This window comes from Mus caroli, unplaced genomic scaffold (assembly GCF_978045245.1).
Source record: "Mus caroli unplaced genomic scaffold, Mus_caroli_1 scaffold_16, whole genome shotgun sequence".
Classification (NCBI taxonomy): domain Eukaryota; kingdom Metazoa; phylum Chordata; class Mammalia; order Rodentia; family Muridae; genus Mus; species Mus caroli.
The window spans coordinates 30997988-31019445 of record NW_028227271.1 but is presented as its reverse complement, the minus strand read 5'-3'; the positions used below and the strand labels follow the sequence as shown (position 1 = coordinate 31019445).

The 21458-nt window shown below is 47.0% G+C and overlaps 1 protein-coding gene across 3 annotated transcripts in view; it reads right to left on the bottom strand.

Moving 5' to 3' along the window:
- Trappc9 (trafficking protein particle complex subunit 9) overlaps positions 1 to 21458 on the bottom strand; it is a 486162-nt gene that overhangs the window by 359788 nt on the left and 104916 nt on the right. For all 3 annotated transcript variants that reach the window (XM_021182812.3, XM_029469729.2, XM_029469728.2), the window contains 5 exons: positions 18855 to 19000; positions 14805 to 14890; positions 12118 to 12244; positions 7774 to 7906; positions 3028 to 3191 (listed from right to left, as the gene is read on the bottom strand). In XM_021182812.3, the coding sequence (XP_021038471.1) occupies positions 3028 to 3191; positions 7774 to 7906; positions 12118 to 12244; positions 14805 to 14890; positions 18855 to 19000 (656 nt within the window). The remainder of the gene's footprint in view (positions 1 to 3027; positions 3192 to 7773; positions 7907 to 12117; positions 12245 to 14804; positions 14891 to 18854; positions 19001 to 21458) is intronic.

Here is a 21458-nt window from a genome sequence, read left to right as displayed (position 1 = left end):
AAACCAGTAGCCAACATCAAAGTAAATGGTGAGACACTTGAAGCAATCCCTCTAGAATCAGGGACTAGACAAGGCTGTCCACTTTCTCCATACCTATTCAACATCGTACTTGAAGTCCTAGCCAGAGCAATTCGACAACAAATCAAAGGGATACAAATTGGAAAAGATGAAGTCAAAATATCACTTTTTGCAGATGATATGATAGTATATATAAGTGACCCTAAAAATTCCACCAGAGAACTCCTAAACCTGATAAACAGCTTCGGTGAAGTAGCTGGATATAAAATTAACTCAAACAAATCAATGGCCTTTCTCTACACAAAGAATAAACAGGCTGAGAAAGAAATTAGGGAAACAACACCCTTCTCAATAGTCACAAATAATATAAAATATCTTGGCGTGACTCTAACTAAGGAAGTGAAAGATCTGTATGATAAAAACTTCAAGTCTCTGAAGAAAGAAATTATAGAAGATCTCAGAAGATGGAAAGATCTCCCATGCTCATGGACTGGCAGGATCAACATTGTAAAAATGGCTATCTTGCCAAAAGCAATCTACAGATTCAATGCAATCCCCATCAAAATTCCAACTCAATTCTTCAAGGAATTAGAAAGTGCAATCTGCAAATTCATCTGGAATAACAAAAAACCTAGGATAGCAAAAACCCTTCTCAAGGATAAAAGAACCTCTGGTGGAATCACCATGCCAAACCTAAAGCTTTACTACAGAGCAATTGTGATAAAAACTGTGTGGTACTGGTATAGTGACAGACAAGTAGACCAATGGAATAGAATTGAAGACCCAGAAATGAACCCACACACCTATGGTCACTTGATCTTTGACAAGGGAGCTAAAACCATCCAGTGGAAGAAAGACAGCATTTTCAACAAATGGTGCTGGCACAACTGGTTGTTATCATGTAGAAGAATTCGAATGGATCTCCTTGTACTAAGGTCAAGTCTAAGTGGATCAAGGAACTTCACATAAAACCAGAGACACTGAAACTTATAGAGGAGAAAGTGGGGGAAAGCCTTGAAGATATGGGCACAGGGGAAAAATTCTTGAATAGAACAGCAATGGCTTGTGCTGTAAGATCGAGAATTGACAAGTGGGACCTCATGAAACTGCAAAGCTTCTGCAAGGCAAAAGACACCATCAATAAGACAAAAAAACCACCAACAGATTGGGAAAGGATCTTTACCTATCCTAAATCAGATAAGGGACTAATATCCAATATATATAAAGAACTCAAGAAGGTGGACTCCAGAAAATCAAATAACCCCATTAAAAAATGGGGCTCAGAACTGAACAAAGAATTCTCACCTGAGGAATACCGAATGGCAGAGAAGCACCTGAAAAAATGTTCAACATCCTTAATCATCAGGGAAATGCAAATCAAAACAACCCTGAGATTCCACCTCACACCAGTCAGAATGGCTAAGATCAAAAATTCAGGTGACAGCAGATGCTGGCGAGGATGTGGAGAAAGAGGAACACTCCTCCATTGTTGGTGGGATTGCAAGCTTGTACAACCACTCTGGAAATCAGTCTGGCGGTTCCTCAGAAAATTGGACATAGTACTACCGGAGGATCCAGCAATACCTCTCCTGGGCATATATCCAGAAGATGTCCCAACAGGTAAGAAGGACACATGCTCCACTATGTTCATAGCAGCCTTATTTATAATAGCCAGAAGCTGGAAAGAACCCAGATGCCCCTCAACAGAGGAATGGATACAGAAATTATGGTACATTTACACAATGGAGTACTACTCAGCTATTAAAAAGAATGAATTTATGAAATTCCTAGCCAAATGGATAGACCTGGAGGGCATCATCTTGAGTGAGGTAACACAATCACAAAGGAACTCACACAATATGTATTCACTGATAAGTGGCTATTAGCCCAAAACTTAGGATACCCAAGATATAAGATACAATTTGCTAAACGCATGAAACTCAAGAAGAATGAAGACCAAAGTGTGGACACTATGCCCCTTCTTAGAATTGGGAACAAAACACCCATGGAAGGAGTTACAGAGACAAAGTTTGGAGCTGTGATGAAAGGATGGACCATCTAAAGACTGCCATATCCAGGGATCCATCCCATAATCAGCTTCCAAATGCTGACACCATTGCATACACTAGCAAGATTTTGCTGAAAGGACCCAGATATAGCTGTCTCTTGTGAGACTATGCCGGGGCCTGGCAAACACAGAAGTGGATGCTCACAGTCAGCTATTGGATGGATCACAGGGCTCCCAATGGAGAAGCTAGAGAAAGTACCCAAGGAGCTAAAGGGATCTGCAACCCTATAGGGGGAACAACATGATGAACTAACCAGTACCCCGGAGCTCTTGTCTCTAGCTGCATATGTATCGAAAGATGGCCTAGTCGGCCATTACTGGAAAGAGAGGCCCATTGGACTTGCAAACTTTATATGCCCCAATATAGGGGAATGCCAGGGCCAAAAGAATGGGAATGGGTGGGTAGGGAAGTGGGGGGGAGGGGGTATGGGGGACTTTTGGGATAGCATTGGAAATGTAATTGAGGAAAATACGTAATAAAAAATATTAAAAATTAAAAAAAAAAAGAAAACTGCTTTTGGCACACAGGAATTCAAAGTGATTGTGACAGCATGTAGAAGACCTATGAGAGTCCAAACCAAACAAAAGCCCAGCATGGAGAGGGGAAGTGGACATGAAGCCCCACCCGCTGTGAGGAGATACTGGCGACCTATAGCTGCTGAGAGAAGGTGCCCCGGGGCCCTGCTCTCTTTGAGTATTTGATGCCCCTTGTAGGCTGGCCATTCTCCAGGCGGTGTCCATATATCCCAGAATATACAGACAGAACAGATTAGACTCAGTGAGTTTTACAAAAAGAAGACGACAAATCAAGTGAGGACTTGGACACTATGGAAAGAGTCATTCGATTTCCTGGTGACTCGTTTCACTTTGGGTAACCAGCGTCAGCTCTCTACAGGGTGTCCTCTGCTGCACAGCACACAGTCAGTCCTCATGCCACCTACCCTTGGTGGTGAGAAGCTTTGAGGTGACCTCCAGCTGCTCCAGAGGCTCCAGTCCAATGTTCTCCAAGGTAACGACCAGCTGCTGGGTTTCTCCGTTGTACAGCTGAACAGACACGTTGGTGGCGATCTCATCACCAGCAGAAGGTTGCAGTGAGCGTGCAGACCTGAAACCACAGAAATGGCACAGCAAGGAGTAAGGGAGGAAGAAAGGAAGACACTGGCAGTGCGCTGGGACCATTCCCACAGGAACACACTGCACTAGCAGCTTACATGCCCTGGCTTTACACACAGAATTTGGGGCTCAGGTGTCACAAACACACAAAACGTGGGGTGAGGCCAAGGTTCAAGGGCATCTCTATCACACAGGAGGAGAGCGCACGGTGAATGTCAACAAGTCTACATGAATTCCGTGAGTGAAGCCTCTCTTATGTTTACTTGTTACAGTCAACACCCTCTTGAATAATCACTTTTTAATGCAGTATCTCACCTCAGAAAAAGTTACAGATTATACTCTTTAAAAAAAATAAATAAACCTGTTAACTCCAAGTCATTCCAATGGGAATCGCTCCCCGCATCCATACCCTTTCTCTAAAGGCTAAAACCCCCCAATCCGTAGACAGATCCCTTTCTCAGCTCTTGGCTCCTGGCTTCCTAAGAACAGGCGATCCAGGTCATCCCACCAGGAGCTGAGACACCAGAGTGTGTCTATGTGCTCTATTGAAGCAGCACAGGATATGAATGCAAGAAAGGTGAGGCAGGTGCCAACTCTGGGAGCTACTGTAAAGGTAGGGAAAGCTGAGGTTGATCCTGAGATGGCAGGAGGGACACCTGTGGTAGCAAGTCCTTCCCTCCTTGTGTGACTGCAGAGGTAAGGAGTTGAGATGACCAGACTAGTGGGCAGGGGACACGGGGCCTTTCCCCAGCAGGCTCTTCCTTCCTGATAACAGCCCTTTGGTCTTAGTCAGGATTTCTATTCCTGCACAAACATCATGACCAAGAAGCAAGCTGGGGAGGAAAGGGTTTATTCAGCTTACACTTCCACATTGCTGTTCATCACCAAAGGAAGTCAGGACTGGAACTCAAGCAGGTAAGAAAGCAGGAGCTGATGCAGAGGCCATGGAGGAATGTTACTTACTGGTTTGCTTCCCCTGGCTTGCTCAGCCTGCTCTCTTATAGAACCCAAGACTACCAGCCCAGGGATGGTCCCACCCACAAGGGGCCTTTCCCCCTTGATCACTAATTGAGAAAATGCCTTACAGTTGGATCTCATGGAGGCATTTCCTCAACTGAAGCTCCTTTCTCTGTGATAACTCCAGCTGTGTCAAGCCGACACACAAAACCAGCCAGTACAATTGCTTTCCCTTGGGACCACCCCCCATCCTTCTCCTGGACTGGACACTGAGGGCCTTTAAGTGTCTGTCTCCTTTTCCACTGGTCTCTGTGGCTCAGAGAGAAATGTTAAATGTTAAATGGTCAGGGGACAAAGAACAGTTGGGACTGAGGCCATGCCTTGGAGCTGTCTGCTGGGAGCACCCACAGGGAACAAAGACAAAACACCTTCCTGGGGCTGCATGTGCTGAGCTGGGTGGGGTGTCCATCCTTCACTGTGGCCAAACCGAAACAATATGCCTGGCGTACCGAACCAAGAACCAAGTGTAACTGTACACTGCTGTTCATCTGCGTTTTACCTATACAGTATAGGAAACTTACAGAGGTACACTGTCTCTGCTGAGACCCCATTTTAAATATCTCTATTTTTCTTAAAGATAAACCTTGATATACTATGTAAGAGCAAACTCTACACCCACCCCTGCTGCCACTGGCAGCTTCTCTCCATGGGCCTGAGTGCCTCTTTCAAACAGTTTACAGAAGAGTCACACACTGTGGCTTCTTTCCCTCAGCATAGTGTTTCTGAGGTCCATCTGTGGCAAAGCAGTATCAGGGGCTAAGGTGTCTTCACCACAGAGCGATCAGGGATCCGGTGTTCAAGTGTGCCTCCTTTTGTGCCTTCGTTAGCTGATGGGCATATGGGTCCTGGCCACTATTTAACTATCAGGTACAAGTTTTGGCAACAGTGTACATGGTCTCTCTCATCTTAGGTCCATTCCCCAGAGGGTAACGGCTGGGTCATTAAACTGATGTTTGATCTTTTAAAAGACTTCCCGATGGCACAGCATTTTACATTTCCATCAGCAGTGCATGAGAGCTCTCGCTCCTGCAACCCCTTCCCAGCCTAGCCCGTGTCTGCCTTCTGATCACAGCCTCCCCGGTGGATGTGAGCTGCCGTCTTGGGGTGGGGGTGTCAGCCCCAGGGAGACTAATGGCTCTGTAACCTTCCCGGCTGCTTATGTTCTCTGCGCATCTTTCAGGCTGAAAGACTTACTGAGATCGTTTGCCGATTTTTTAAATTAGGTTGTTTGTCTTCTTTTCACTGAGTTTTTAAGTTCTCTCTATAGACAGCACTCTATCACATATGTGCTCGGCAAGTTCTTCCTCTCAGCTTGTGGGTTGCCTTTTCATTTTCCTAATGGCATCTTTGGACACACAACCGTTTTTTACTGCGATGAGGTCCCAGTTATCAAGGTTTTATCTTATGGATCCTAACCCAAGGTCAAGAGCCTGTCTTCCTCTAAAAATGTGGGACGTGCAACTCTTGCAATCAGACCCAAGGTCCCTACTGAGTTATCCTTTTCTATTTTGCTTTATGCCCCAGTCACGAGCCCCTCCCTCCTGCCTACACTCCCTTCTTAGCCAGCTGTACACACACACACACACACACACACACACACACACACACACACACACTGCCCCTGAGACCCACAGATTCTGCCTCCTCCCTTGACCATCTCGTAGCTGTGCATGGTCGGGCAGGCAGGAAGGCTGCCTGCCATTCTATCCCATTTGACAAGCATGAGGCCAGGGCAGCCACGTTCACTGTTATAGCCCTGTCACCAAGAACACTGCTGGACAAGGGCAAAGGGGCCATCAAACGGTTGGGAAAATCATGAGATGCATTTTACAATAGTGGATATTCATCATGAGTCAACAGGCGAGCGGCTGTGCCCTTCTGAGGAGCATGTGAGACGTACATTTTTGAATCATTTAAAATGACATTTTCTGATCCTGTGCTCTGATCCAGCCTGGTAAGGGTCACTCCCACCCCTCATCAAAGAAACTGTTTTACAGCACATGAAGATCTTCACAGAAAGTCACAACAGGTTAAAAAAAAAAAAAAAAACACAGAGAACAGCTGGTTGTGGGGTGCCTGGCCCCAACTGATACATCTACAACACAACCCTTGTCCTAGAACTCATGAAATGCCTCAGAAGATGGGGTGTAAATATCACAAGAGCCTCAGGACCAAGAAGTTGGCTGTGAGATTGTATCATCCAGATATGACACTGTGACATCACTGCCTAAACAAGACCTGAGAAATGATGCTAGCTGACACAGCAGCGCAGGGTCAGGGGACATCACTGGGCCCCGCTGCTAGATGATGAGTTGTGAAGAGTTCTGAGCACCTACTGACAGCTGAGACAGGGACGATTCATCCCTCCAAGGGAGAAGCCCCCTAATTGGTTACCCAATGCCAAGTAATCAACCCAAAAGGCAGATACGTATAAACTACTAAATGGACTCAGAAGATTGTGTTTATATATTTATTCATCTATATAACAATAACAACTAAAAAAAAAAAAAAAGCCATGAAGGACTGGGACATAGGAGGAACTGGAGAGAGGAGAGGGAAGGGGAGAGATGATGTAAGATTTTAACTTAAAATTTTAAATTACATTTTTAAAAAGAATTTTCAATGTGTGAAAAAGCTTTTGTTACATGTGTGGCTACAAAATAAGCAGAAGCTACCTCAGCCAACCCAAGAATGAGGTTTTTAAAAATCAGGCTGGCTGAGCCACGGCAAGGCACCCTGCTCTGGCCACCCAGGCTTGTTCCCTTTTATGCTTCCGTATAATGCTAAAAACAAACAAAAGAGAAATACTTTTAAAAGAAAGAGAGAAAGAGAGGAAGAGAGAAAGAAAGGGAAAAAAGAAGAAAGAGAGAAAGAGAGGAAGAGAGAAAGAAAGGAAGAAAGAAAGGAAGGAAGAGAAAGAGAAAAAGAAAGAAAGAAAGAAAACCATGTTTTAAAGCCATAATCTCCAATCCACTGCCCCCACCCGTGTGTGTGTGTGTGTGTGTGTGTGTGTGTGTGTGTGTGTGTGTGTGTAGGTCAGAGGTCAACATCAGATGACTTCCTCTATAGCAGTACACTTCTTTTTTTTTTTTGGTAGGGCTCTCAGTGACCATGGAAGTTGCCATTTCAGCCAGGTTGACAACTGAACACCCAGGATCCTCTATCCCCGTCTGGTGTTACAGGCATGTGCCACCAGGCCTGGCTTTTTACATCAGTGCTGGGGATCCAACCTTAGGTCCTCACGCTTGTGCTGCTGAGCCATCTCTCTGGGCCCCAAGAGCTTTTCTTACACCTAAAACACCATAAAACCTAAGCTGGGTTTTGTGATTCTAATTCTAAAGGCTAATTGTACCTTTGCTCTGCTGAGAAAGGCTTCAACTGGGCTCTTATATATTTTTAGAGAACATGTTAACTCTCAGGTCCCTCTGCTGTTTTCCGCCTTACCCAAGTCAGATGAACCCTAACCGTTTGTGCTATTGTGAAGAAATGTATGGCCTAAGAGTGTTCTAAGGTTGCCTTTTTCCAGCCACAGGCCCCAGTGCCCTCAGGCCCCCTACCTGGGCAGCGATGTGCTGATCTGCAGTCTTGGCAAGGCAGGGATGACTTCCACGGTGGAGCCACCCGTCTTCAGTCCCGGAAGGTTGTCCAGAAGGCAGTCGCTGAAGACCCCAAAGACTGTGGTATGGTAACCTATAACACAGTAGAGGGTCTCACACCTCCTGACAAGGCTTGGCCCCTACTGAGGCCACAGAAAAAGCACTAATCCCCCTACTTCCTTACCCGTGTCCTCCTACTGCTCCCTGTACCCCAAAGACCCTGGCTGTCCTTGGACAAAATGAAGCAGAGGACACTGTGCCCTGTTTCCCAAGGTTGGGCAGACCTGGACAAAGGGTCCTTGTAGAGTACTCGCAATCCTCACGGCTCAGCAGTTACTATCTCTGCTCTTTGCTAATGCGCCTTTCAGGTTTCGCATCTCTAACACGATAGTGATAGTTAATATCCTTTCCGAGGCATAATGTGACTTAATGAGCGTTTGAAAGCTACTTTAGGACCTTCTGTTGAGAGATGAAGGTTCAAGAGCCAATTATTGCCATTATAGCTGCTTCATGATGCGGCAACTCGACCACATGAGTGCGAGGACCACAATTTAAGATCAGCACAGGGCCCTCGAAAGAAGATAAGCAATTGAAGTTGTTTACGTAAAGCTTTAAAATGGCTTTTGAAATCTCAAAAGATGATTCTGTAAACAGTACTTGCTTTGTAACAAATGTAAATGATGGCCAGTGGCTAGAAGCCTAGATTGGTAACTTGTATATTACATCCCAGAGGGACAAGAAAGTTATTCCCTAAGAAGGAGAGTCTCCTTCCCTGTCAGCATCATTCTTTCTGTGGGTGGAGCAACTCTAGGCATCTCATTCCAGCTGCCGCAGCCACGCCCACCCCTTGCACAGCCACGCCCACTCTCTACCACAGCCACACCCACTCCCAGGCACAGCCACACCCCTCTTTAGTACAACAACTACATACACTCTATCACAGGAGACCCACACACTCCCTCTGATCCAGCAGCTGCATCCTTCCCAGACACAGCAGCCAAATCTCTCCCTGACACAGCAGCCACACCCCTCCCTGACACTGAAGCCATACCCATCCCACAGCTGCCACACCCGTCCCTGACATAGCAACCACACCAATCTCTGACAGAAAAGCCCCCTGACACAGTAGCCACTTGCTTCCTTCCCACTCAGAGCCCCTCAAAGTCTTCCTGTGGTGTTTAGTTTCTTCCCAGGAGCTCCCATGTGCACTAATACGTTCATGCTTTCCTCTGTATAGAACCTGATATGATTTTGTCTATTAAGTGCTCATTACTTTATAATTCTTAAATACAATCAGTCATTTTCCTTTGTTTAAGACATAGCCAGTGCTAAAAGCATAGCCACATAAACTCTAGTCTGGGGACAGTGTTCAGTGCAAGTGACGATGATATAAGCTACCCAGGCAGCTAAGGCTCACCAAAAGTAGGCACTGACCCAAGGATAACCCCTGGAGGGCCTGCTCCCAGGCTCTCACACTCACTGAGTTACACTAGCTTGTCTTGTCCCTGGACCACCCATTCGTGCCTTACTCTATTCACAACTCTACCCGTGTCTTCCCCACCTGGTCCCTGAGGACAGATGCTAGGTCTTTTAAGATCTACCCCACAGACTGTGCTCAGGTGGCTTGGAAGCCTGTCTGACGAGTTTGCCCTCTGTACAAATACAGCAGCTAACGCCAAAGCTACACTAGACAGTAGTAGGTGAGCTGCAGGATGATTCACAAGGCCTCCATGACGCCCATCTCCTTTCAGCCCCCTTACTACCTACCCCCACCCTGACTACCTCTATCTAACCACCCCACCCCCAGATATGCCCAGACTCAGACCGGAGAAGCTGCTGTCTCAGACCGGAGAAGCTGCTCTCTCTGCCTGGAACCCATCTATACATTGGTTCCATCCTGCTTCCAACTGCCCACTCCTGGTGGACCTTATAAGATCAGAGACATGGCTAAGGCAGGTCTCCACTGTCCACCTCCCTGCTTGGTCCCCAGCATCCCTAGTTCTCACACACCCATCTCAATCCATTCCAGCACTTGCTGAGATACAGCTAACTGTCCAGCAGGCAACATCTTTCCCAGACAATATATGCTACTGAGCAATAGTTAAGGCTGCCAAGGCAAAGAGAGAAGCCACCCCTGGTGCCATGGAAACTAAGATATACTGAGTGTCATGGGAACATCATGGGGACCAAACCAGGATGACAGGCTAAGGAAGAACGTTTTCCCAGAGAACTGGTTGAGGCTCAGATGCCTCAAAAACAAATCCATATAAGGTTCAGATAACAAGTGTACTACAGGTACCATCAGGAACCCTGTAACATCCAAGTCTTTTCTAGAGGGAAGATAAGGATAGGGGGTGGAGGTGCTCCAGGCTCAGGAATATGCCTTGAAACAAGACTGATAAGAGCTGATAAGGGCCTCAATATGGGAGGTGGGCCATCAGCAAGTAGGCTGAAGACAGAAAAGGCCAGTCCTTATGCTCTGTGATAAACCCTGCAAGAGAGCCATGACATGAGACCAACCACATACACGACAGGAAATAGTGAGTCTCATATTGTAGTGAGAATTTCGGTTTCTTTAAAAACCCAGTTATGTTATGTGAATATGTTATTGTTTTAATGCCAGGTGTGAGATACAGGGCTGCTTCAGATTGCCTGCAGCCACTATGACTGTCTCGTGCTCTAGGAGGGGCATGAGTTTTGCCAGCTGCAGTCAGCTTATGTTTGGAATTTTGGGGTGTCTAGAGAGGATATAAATGGGAGAGCCCCCAAGAGGGCCTGTGCTTCCTGCTGCTTCCCCTGCTGCTTCTGGTTGCTGTTGTTGTCGTTTGCCAAGTGGTTCTGAGCAAGGAAAGGAGAAGAGGAGACTGGATATCCTGAAGATAAGAATTAGACCTGCCCAAAAAACCTGACACCTCTAATCAGCAGGGAGTGTCTAAAGAGGTCTGCATCCCCTACTCCTCTGACATTTCTTGCCTATACCTAGATTGGAGGGTTGGAAAGGATTGGGGTAGAGAAGGGTGGTAGGAATAAGAACCCAATAAAATAGCGAGAGAGAGAGAGAGAGAGAGAGAGAGAGAGAGAGAGACAGAGTCAGAGACAGAGACAGAGACAGAGACAGAGACAGGGAGGGAGGGAGGGAGGGAGAGAGAGCGAGCGAGCCTCTATGGTACAGTATTAACAATGATGTCTGGGAGCTGGTTAGGGTAATGGTGTACAAAGACACTTCACTGGGATGGGAGCCTCTAGGAGAAAGGCTGTTTTCGGGAGGAGAGGTGGGGGGTGGTGTCCTGGTGTGACATGGTGTATAGGAAGAGTTCACAGGACCTCCAAGGAGATGGCAAGCAGCAGGGGTGTCCCTAAGGAACACCAGAAGCATGCATGGCAGGACTAAAGGCAAGAAGAGGTCCCTAGGCTTGGAAGGGTCGTGAAGCAAGAAGAATGGGAGGAAATAAGAAAGGTAGAGATGAAGACTCCAGGGACGGGGTCCAGGGAAATGGCTTGGTAGGTAAAGGTGCTTCCCATGCAAGCCTGGAGCCTGAGTTTAATCTAGAACACACATAAAGTCAGCAGGAGAGACCTGTCATCTCAGCTCCCCATGCATCCCATGGCATCTGTGCTACTCATCCCATGCACACGCACACAGTCACGAACACTGAGAAGAAAGGAAGATCAGAGTCAGGGCCAGGGGAGGGCAGGGAAGATGATAATGAAGGGAGGAAGCCAGGGAACTGAGAAGCCCTACAGGGCAGGGCTTCAGGAATACAGCATGCAGAAACTGAGACTGAACAAGACCAGGGAGGAGGCACCATGCCAAAGCTGACCTCTGTACAAGATCAGGAAAAGACTAAACAATGGGCCCAGCTTCAGCCAGAAAAGAACTGCTCTAGACCCTGGTGACAAGAGTTCTGATAAGCGTCAAGAGCTGAATAGACAATGTAAGGCATCAAGAAACCACGGCAGAGGTGGATGGTGGAGGCTGCAGGGACATACAGAGCTCTAAAGGGGCACAGTGGCTCTGGAGAGGATGTGGTCGCACTGAAAGAAGCTGAGTCCATGTTGTCCCAAAGGAGAAAAGCAAAGATGCGGCAAGGGAAACCAGACAAGCCAAGGCACAGGACTGACTCTGCTCCCCACAGCAGCACATCGGGTACCTGGCACATAGCAAAACCAACTTTTTCGCATCATTTCACTTTGGAAATGAATGCTATAATGTCATTATCATTTAGCTGGTTAGGATCTGGGTCAGGTGACCAGCTCTGGTGATCTGCATCAGTGATGCAGAAACCACGGAGGAAGTCTCCTTACCATTCACAGTGATCATTCCTGTAGTCTGTGGGACTCCGACCAGCGTCACCGGGTACAAACCAGATTCTGCAGGGAGGGAAAGCGCTGCAGGAAGAGACTCGAACTCCACTCCACTGGTGAGAAGCCCCTGCAGGAAGTGAAGGAGCATGGTGAGGAAGCACAGCCCTGACCCATGCTGGATGGCCACCCACTAACAAACACTGTGGCATGCACTGCAGAAACCATGGGAACGAAAAGTCCAGCAGCATTTCAAAACCCCTCAGAGAACATCAAGGGAGACAGGTACGATCTGGGCACTGGGAGCCAGTATCATCATCTGATTCCTTTGCTTTGCTGTTTTGTCAAATGAGAAGGCAGACCCAAAGAAAAGTCAACAAATATTGTGTTTCACACACAAAAGGAAAAGAGTGTAGAAGCTGATTTCACACCGGGGCATCTGTGAATTATTTGTTTGTCTCACTGAAGAGCAGGCTCTGAGCTTGCTAGTGAACCACACGAGTCCCCAGCCTCAAGAAGCTGCCCCGTGACAGGCCATAGTGCAGAGACAGCAGCCCTAAAGGAGATTCCAGTCAGTGCCAAAGGGACATCTGTTCGCAAAGGCAAAGTCATGACCATTACCACCCCCTGGAATCCATGTTGAACCCTGAATAAGCAAGTATGGTCAGCAAAGAGGCAAAGGCCAGAGGAAGTTTAAACAGCACAGGCATTGTTGTGAGCTATCAAAAATAAAACAAAACACAAAAACTGGAAAGGGAAAAGAAGGAAATAGCATTAACAAGACCATAAACATCTTGGAGTAAATTCCAAAATGTTGTGCAAGATTCCATGGCAGATACTGAACACGACCAAAACAAAGAGGACCTCAACAGAGAAAGAATTCCGAGATTCTCCCAAGCGGATGGTTCTCCGCAGGACAGTGGTCAAAATGGGAGGAACTCACCTTGGATACACTGACCAGGAGTGGGTGGGTGCACAGACTCGTGAGCACTACTCACAACAGAAGGAAGTATGCCAGCATCAAAAGTAGGGGTGCAGGGAGGGACCCTGGGGGAACAGGCTGGGATAGCAGAAGTGTGAACCACAGGAGTTTATGTGTACACACACGGTGCACAGAGAAAAGAAAGCATGTGCATGTATGCCCACACTTACACACCCTTCCCCAGCTCTGTCTTCAGAGAATACCAGAAGCCAAAGCACTCTGGTAGCATCCAATGATGTACGTGTGGTGTGGATAGACGTCATGGGTAAGAGTAGAAGAAAAGCCAACTATATGGCTGTTGTCCCTAAGCAAAACACATGGACACTTAACTTATGTTCAAGCTAACTAAAGCCAAATGGCAGTTGCTAATACACCCTCAGAGTAGGTAGTGAATATATTAGAGTTTATGCCTAAAATGATTCATAAATAAATATTTTCAGTTTCTGACACCAAGTGGTGGGCTATCTCCAAGTAGAGTTTTGAGTTATAGATTTTTTACTCTTAATATTTTACAATAAGCATATATTTTTAATGTGCTTATCATGAAAATAATGAAAGCAATTTTTTAAAGACTTGTTTTTTTAAATAAGCCAGGCATACTAAACATTTCTTGAATCCCAGCACTTGGGAGGCACAGGCAGGTAGAGTGCTGTGAGTTCAAGCCCAGCCAGTTACATAGTGAGCCTTTGTCTAAAAGACAAAAAGAAAGGGGTGGGGGGAGAGAAAGATAAATAGATAGATGTGGAGAGGCAACAGCAGCCCTTGGACAGCAGCAATAGATTCTCACAGAGGGCAGGGCAGATAGCCCAGCAATGAGTAAGTTTATCAAGCAAGAAAGAGGTCCAGAGTTTGGGCCCCAGAACCCACACCATACCAGGTGAATGTGAAAGCTAACGTTTAACTCCAGCCTCAGAAAGGGATCCTTGGAGCAAGATGGCTAGTTAGACATTGGCAAGCTCTGGATTTGATGAGGAGATCCTGCCTCAAAGAATTAAGGTTGCCGGGCAGTGGTGGCACACACCTTTAATCCCAGCACTCAGGGGGCAGAGACAGGTGGATCTCTGAGTTCAAGGCCACCCTGTTCTATAGAATGAGTTCCAGGACAGCCAGGGCTACACAAAGAAACCATGTCTCTAAAAACCAAATAGAAACAAAATTGAGGTGAAAGAGCAATGGGGAAGAGCCTCACCACCAAGCTGGGCCCTCCACATGCACACTGCACATATCCCTGTGCACACATGAGAGGGAAAGCCCTAAAGAAGGATCCATAGAACAGGCCTAGCCTGTCCCATGTGATGAGGTTATATACATCTCCTTCCCTCACCACACAAGTTGGTGAGCTGTTCTGAGGAGCATGACTGACTACATAGTGATCATCAAGAGGGTGGGGTCAGAGCCATGCAGTGCAAAATTTCTTTTCTTACTAAACCACAGCCTGTACTAAACCTTGAGCCCTGACCTCCAGATGACTATTTCAAATCTATATTCAATCAATTAAGATCAATGTGTACCTTAAACTGAAGGCTTACTTGTAAATGAGTGCCAAGCAAAGATACTAAAATGACAAAGCACAGCCTCTGCACACAGGATATCCAGAGACCTCACCTAACCAGAAATAAAATCAAGTGGATGTCAGTGGATGTATATGCCCGACATTAAGCACTACTCAGTGATAATAGATTTAGGTCAAATGTCTGGTTGCACGTACCATGTTTTCCACACGGAGCTCAAATGGCATTGGGTTGTAGACCATCAGCTGAACTTCACACACATCTCCTTGAACCCACTGGAAATCTACAAAACACATAGAGAAGATCTCCAAGGTGAGTTGGTACCATTGCTCTTCTCGGTTTGTTGCTGTGTCTGTTTATCTGGGGAGCATAGTAATGGGCCACACACTTGCCTTGGCATGAGCAGTTCACACTGAGTTCCCTCTGCAGCTAGGAAACATAGCAGACCAGTGATGATGGCTATGGTGGTGACCAGTGCTTCTCTGGGCAGGTACAGGGGCCTCTTGCAAGAGGCCCAGAGCATGACTTCTCTATGTCCCCTAAAACCTGGTTAGACATACTCCTGATTTATTGCAACAACCTGCTTTGGGGCATGCACAACTGCCCCAAAGGTCTCTGAATAGCCACCACTGAGAAATATTCTCTCACTTGATCTAGAACAACCCTGAGTCAGGTTCTAAAGTCCCACTCCACAGATGATACAACTGGAGCCCAGGGTGGTACTATCAGTACCCGAAGTCACCTAATAGGAAGTAAGAGCTTCAGGGCCAGGCTACAGTAGCACCCAGAATGACCCCTGACAGCCCTGGCCTGTCCAGGCCACTACTTTGCCCCTGGGGCAGTGATTGATATCAGCACAAGACCTTACAAAGACATGAAGTCCTAGTGCAAATGACATCATTCCCAAGAAGGTGTGGTGGCTTTGGTCTGGAATGTTGTTCCTCAAGGAGGTTGAAGCAGGGGCATCAAGACAAAAGATCCTGTCTTAAAACAAAGAAGCCAGGAGATTCTGCACCCTATTGTGCTCCAGCCCTGCACCCTGGCTGTCCAACTTCCTCTAGACTGCCCTTTGTGGGTGCCATCTGGATCAGTGGTAAGCTTTCTTTCCTTTAAGAACTGGTTAGGAAAGGCATTGTCTAGATAAAATGTCAGAGGGGAATTATGGAAGCTGGGGTAGTGCTGGATCAGATGAAATGTGGGACCATTTACTCAGATGAGTAAGAATCTGGTGACAGAAAGAGAGCATTAAGCAAGCATGGTGCTTCTCGGCACAGGGCACACCTCCACTGGCTACCTAGGTTGGACATCAATGAAGCTGGTTCAGCTGCACTTTCCCCAATTCAGCCATAAAAAGTTGTTGAAGCTTCCTTTTATGAAAATAGTCTATATCTGCAGAAGAGACTGAGGCAAACACTGTTTAGCCAGCAGGCTTGTCCAAACCATGTGCAGCCCAACACAGCATCATAAACTTACTTAAAATATTAGGAGATTTTTGGTTGGTTGGTTGGTTTGGTTTGGTTTGATTTGGCTTGGATTCTTGTTTTGGTTTGTTTTGCTTTGCTTTCTTTGTTTGGAATGGGGAACTCAACTGGGAGGCTCTCAAGGGTGAACTTTGTAGATAACAATGTTGTGTTAGAGTGCCGGGAGACGAGACAGGCTGACCAACTCCAGCAGTTTGCACAGCTGTAGGCCACATGTGCCAGCGTCCATGTTTTCAGGCACAGGAGAGTGAACCCTTCTCCTGGATGCCAAGCAAGTGCTCTAACAAACAAGCTATGTTTCAACTCCAAATGTACATTTTTGAGTGGAAAATGTAGCTTCTATTCTATAGCTTCTAATGCCCTTACTGGAACGAGACTGATTACTGAGTCCACACTGGAGGCCTGAAGACTAGGAATCTTTGGTTTAAATTCCAAATGTTTTTAAGTACTAGGAGTTACTGTAGCATCAGAGTGGTAGTGGATCTTAGAGATGTCCTTGAGGGTTGAAGGGAGGGGTCCTGAGAACACTGTCCAACTCCTTGTCTACCTCTGTGTCTGTCTGTGGGCCCGTGTGGCTGTTTCATGAGCTCTGCACTCTACAGAGAGACCACTGTCCAGATACCAAGGTGGAGCATGGCAGGATTTAGAGTCTCCTAGAATTTTTGTTTGTTTTGAGACAAGGTCTTGTTTTTAAGTAGTCTGGCTACATGGGGCAATGGAGAAGTCAGTGAGCCAGTGCAGGAGGATGTCATCCTGTGCCTCCAATGAGATGGAGGGAGCCACTGTCATCAGAGGCTGCTCTCGGGCCCAATGCATTGCAAAGGGACAACTGCCTCTCTCTTCCTCCTTACAGTGCATGCTGAGTGGGAAAAGCCATCTGCCCTCCCTTGTTATCAAGTACACCTAATTGAACACTTCCTGTCACCACCATAAGCTCTCCGGAGCAAAGGAGCAGTGGTAAGGGACCTATGTCAGGAGCTGACTTTCTCTGGGGGGAGGCTGTTCACTGTGGAGTCCTAGATATCCTGAGACTTGCTTTGTAGACCAGGCTGGCCTTAAACTCAGAAATCTGCCATGAGCTGATGGTGGTGGCACACACCTTTAATCCCAGCACTTGGAAGGCAGAGGCAGGCAGATTTCTGAGTTTGAGGCCAGCCTGGTCTACAGAGTGAGTTCCAGGACAGCCAGGGCTACACAGAGAAACCCTGTCTTGACAAAACCAAAATAATAATAATAATAATAATAAAATTTAAAAAAAAAAGAAGAAAAAGAAATCTGCTTACCTCTGCCTCCCACATGCTGGAACCAAAGGCATGTGCCACCATGCCTGGCTTGGCGCTGACTTTCAAAACCAAAGACCAAGATGGAATTTCAAAGACTCAACACACATTCACAGGAATTCGCCAGCACTCAGTATCAGCTGCCTTCTCTTGAAACATTAGCCCATAGCTCTCTTTACTTCCTTCTTAATTGCTCTCACACTCTCTATGAGACAAGCTCTTACACAGCCCAGGCTAGCCTCCAACTCACTATGTAGCCAAGGAAGGCTTCAAACTTCTGGTCCACCTATGCCCTCCTCCCAAGATCTGAAGTTACCAATGCGGATGACCACGCAGTACAATCCATGCTTGGGATCCAACCCCAGCTTTATGAATGCTAGGTGGACACACCAGCTCCTCCTGCTCCTCTCTCATTTCCTCTGTGAACACTTATAGAACATGCAGAGCCAAACCAGGGCAGGCTACCCTGCTATCTCAAAACAAGGTCACTCTATGCCTGCCTCAGCTTCCCAGAGTCTATGGGCTCTGCTCTAGGATTCCTGGGTAATACCAGGAACAGCTTTTAACAGCCCTACAACTTTCAACACCTTACTTGCAACTTACCCTGATCTTACCTACACAAACTAGACAGGAAAATGTGTTGGTAGTAGAGAATTGTTCTCATATATAAAGTACCCAATAAGCCAGGCGTGGTGGCACACTCCTTTAATCTCAGCACTCGAGAGGCAGAGGCAGGCATTCGAGGCCAGTCGAGAAACCCTGTCTCAGAAAAAAAAAAAAGTACCCAACAGTTGAAAATACCCTAAAACAAACAAACAAAAACATTTAACTAGCCAGGAATGTTGAGGCATGCCTATAATACTGGCTCAAAAGAGGCAGAGAGAGCTAGAGTCCAAGGCTAGCCTAGACTACATAATGAATTTGAGACAAGCCTAGGCTACATGGTAAGACCCCAATTCAAGAAAATATAAGCACATTGCACATGTTCCACCTATCAAATATCACAGCCTTACCTAGCCTCCTTAAGGTGGTCACAATAATTATAACAGCCTACACTGGAGCAGATCCATCCAACACAAAGTCTATTGCAGAACAAAGAGCTTAACGCACTAATATCACAATGGCTTAGACATGGAGTGAGTATGCCTACAGGTTCAACTTTAGTTACCACTGGATGACTGTGACCTTTGGAGGGAGTGACAAGGACCAGTGTGGAGCCCCTGCGACTGGACCATGTGATAGTAACCAGTAAACAAACACACATACGTGTCCCCTATCTCTAACATGTGATACCTCAGGTCTTTACGGCTTCTAGATCATCTATGACTCATCTTCCATTAAATACGTTCCTAAAAATTAGATCAATGAGCAACTGCCAGCTTAAGGTAACACGTGAAATAAGTTTCCAGGAGAGTATAAACACACACAAGAGCATACAACTGTCTGCACACACAGGAAAACCGGTTAGAAGCAGACTGTGGCCCACCTATTTTTTTGTTGCGTTCTTCTCCACGGTTGTGTGCGATGATTGGCGAATAGATGAAGGGGCTCTTGGTGGACATGCTCTGGCCCAGCAAGCTTTTCACCTTCTGGGGCCTCAGGCTGGTGGGGAGACTCAGCAGCTTCACGCACCTATCATTGTGAACAGAGCACAGGCACTTGCTGTCAGGACACCCACTCTGGACCACATATAAGAAACTGCTGACCAGGAAACAAGATGCGCTGAAGGGAAGGAAGAGCTCCCACAGGATCAGACCAGGTAGCAGAATAAACATCCCAACCCAGGAGGCCAGGAAGGGGAGGGAGGTCCTTCCCAGGCTGGGGCTCGACACAGCCTTTTGTCACCTTCTCCACACAAAGGCGTTCATGAGTTAGAAGCATTCACGATAACTTTAGAATCAACAAAACAAGTCAATGCCACGTTAAGGCAAGAAAAGCCTGCAGTTCCCTCAGATGAGTCAAGTTTGAATTCTCACTTCATCCCAGGCATCTGTCATCTGGATTTGTGTTTTCTGATTTATTTGTGTGAGTCTGATCTGTGCCATTTGCCTGTGTCCCTAAAGGTCTTTGCTCTGTATCTATTGAATAGCGCAGAAAGCATCATATGGGGAGGAGTGAGGGATACTTCATAGAAATCTTCAACAGAGTTTTATAACAGAAGTCATTGACTCCAGCTGACCCTAACTCGCTCAGATAACCAAGAGCAGTACGAACAAGTCATCGAGTCATATCCAGGCTGCTTTCAACACTTAAGGCATGCATTTGTTAGAAAGGCTTGCTGTTGACTTGTTGGATGTTTTCAGTAAATGACTGCCTCAATATATACATACGGCGCTCTGAGTCAGGGCACGCAACAATACATAACCTAAGATAAAAGGCACGCATTAGACCAGGTGTAAAGGTTGATTGCATGGGAAATCCGAAGCAAGCAACATTGGTTGTTACGCTGCTCTCTTAAAGGCTGAGCACACAGCAGGAAAGGAGTCTTAAGTGATCTCAAGGTGTATTATTAACTCAGCTATGAGGTCCAGCAGAAGTCCCAGTCTCTTTGAATGAGGGAGACGTTTGCATAAGAATGTACTACCCATCATGCTCAGCATCATCCAAGTCAACTACAAATCGAAGCGGAGCCTGTGCAGTCCTGCACCACCCGCTCTCTGGGCACTGTCTTAAACACCTCGGAAGCTTCTTCACGTGTGGGCTTCTCTCCCCACTACCACCCAGGAACTGATAAAAGAGAGATGAAGTGCAGCCCACAGTCCCATCAATGGGACGTGATGAGGACGAGAAACAAGCCTAAAACACAGCACTGTGAGGCCTATAGGGCCAGACTGGCCTGGTGGCTAAGATCAGGAACACACTGAGACTGACCAGAAGAGGCGAGGATAAGGATGAGAGAGACCTGGGTGCTAGTCACCCCGCCTCCTAACCTCTGAGAGAAGGAAGGAAAGGCCTCACACACAGCCTCACTCAAGGGCTGAGAAGCAGCACCCCAACCCTGTATGGAAGAAAAACATCAGCCTCCTGGTCCCCTACATGGCAGTCCTGAGAAGCTAGATGCTGAGGAGGCCAAGAGCAAGACAGCATGGCCTAGGTCACCAAGCACCCACGGCAGGCCACCTTGGTGCCTAGGGTGCCACCCACTCACACCAGCCTGAATGATCGAGACACACTGTGCTTTATTCAATAAGTCACTGCAGTCTGAGGTATGGCCCACCCCACACTGACTAATAAGAACTACCTTACAGAGCTGATCTCTCTTGGAAGGGATGGGCTCCTGGGCTCCCAGAAGACTCCAACCTACCCTGTGCCAAGAGCACATACAGGACTTAGAACCCAGGCCCTGACAGGATTCAGGTCACATGCAAGGGATACATCCACCACTCGCACTAACCTGCATGTAGATGGTACCTAGGAGCTGAGGTTTCCTCTCTCAGCTTCTTTCTCTGCATGAACTGCACCATCATACCCTCATCTGGGACCAGAGTGGCCTCACAGCTCTGTTTTGAATCAAGCTGTGGGCTGGCTGAGGACCAAGGCCTTGTCCAGCACTTGAACCTATCGCTCTCAGTAAATGCAGTTAAATGTACTCCCAAAAGCAGAGCTTCAAACTCAGTGTCCAGATCTTTTCAAGCTGAGTACTTGGTGAAAACTCACTGCTGACCGCAGGAAACCCATGCTTCATGTCCCATTACAAGGAACCTGCCTTAGGCTAGTGACCCTCTCAGACTGGCAGGTACCTTGAAGTTGACAGAAAGCCCTTCATTACAGTCTGGAGGACCAACCAATGGGACAACACACACTGATGGCTTTGGCGTCCAGTGGCCCGAACCTCACTCTGCTTTTGCTCATAAAATCAGCCAAGGAGAGAGAGGTCCTCTGGCAATACGTGTGGCTGGAAGCATGTTTCCTTTCTTTGGCCCCCAGTTTTCGCAGGGAGGGACAATTCTTAGAAGAAAGACCCAACCTGACCCTGCCCTCCTCCACCACCCACCCACCCAGAGGGGTGGAAGTGGAGAAGATAAGCCTGTGCACACACTTCTTGGTCTAGCTCTCAGGGCAGCTTGCACACTACAGACAGTGCATAATC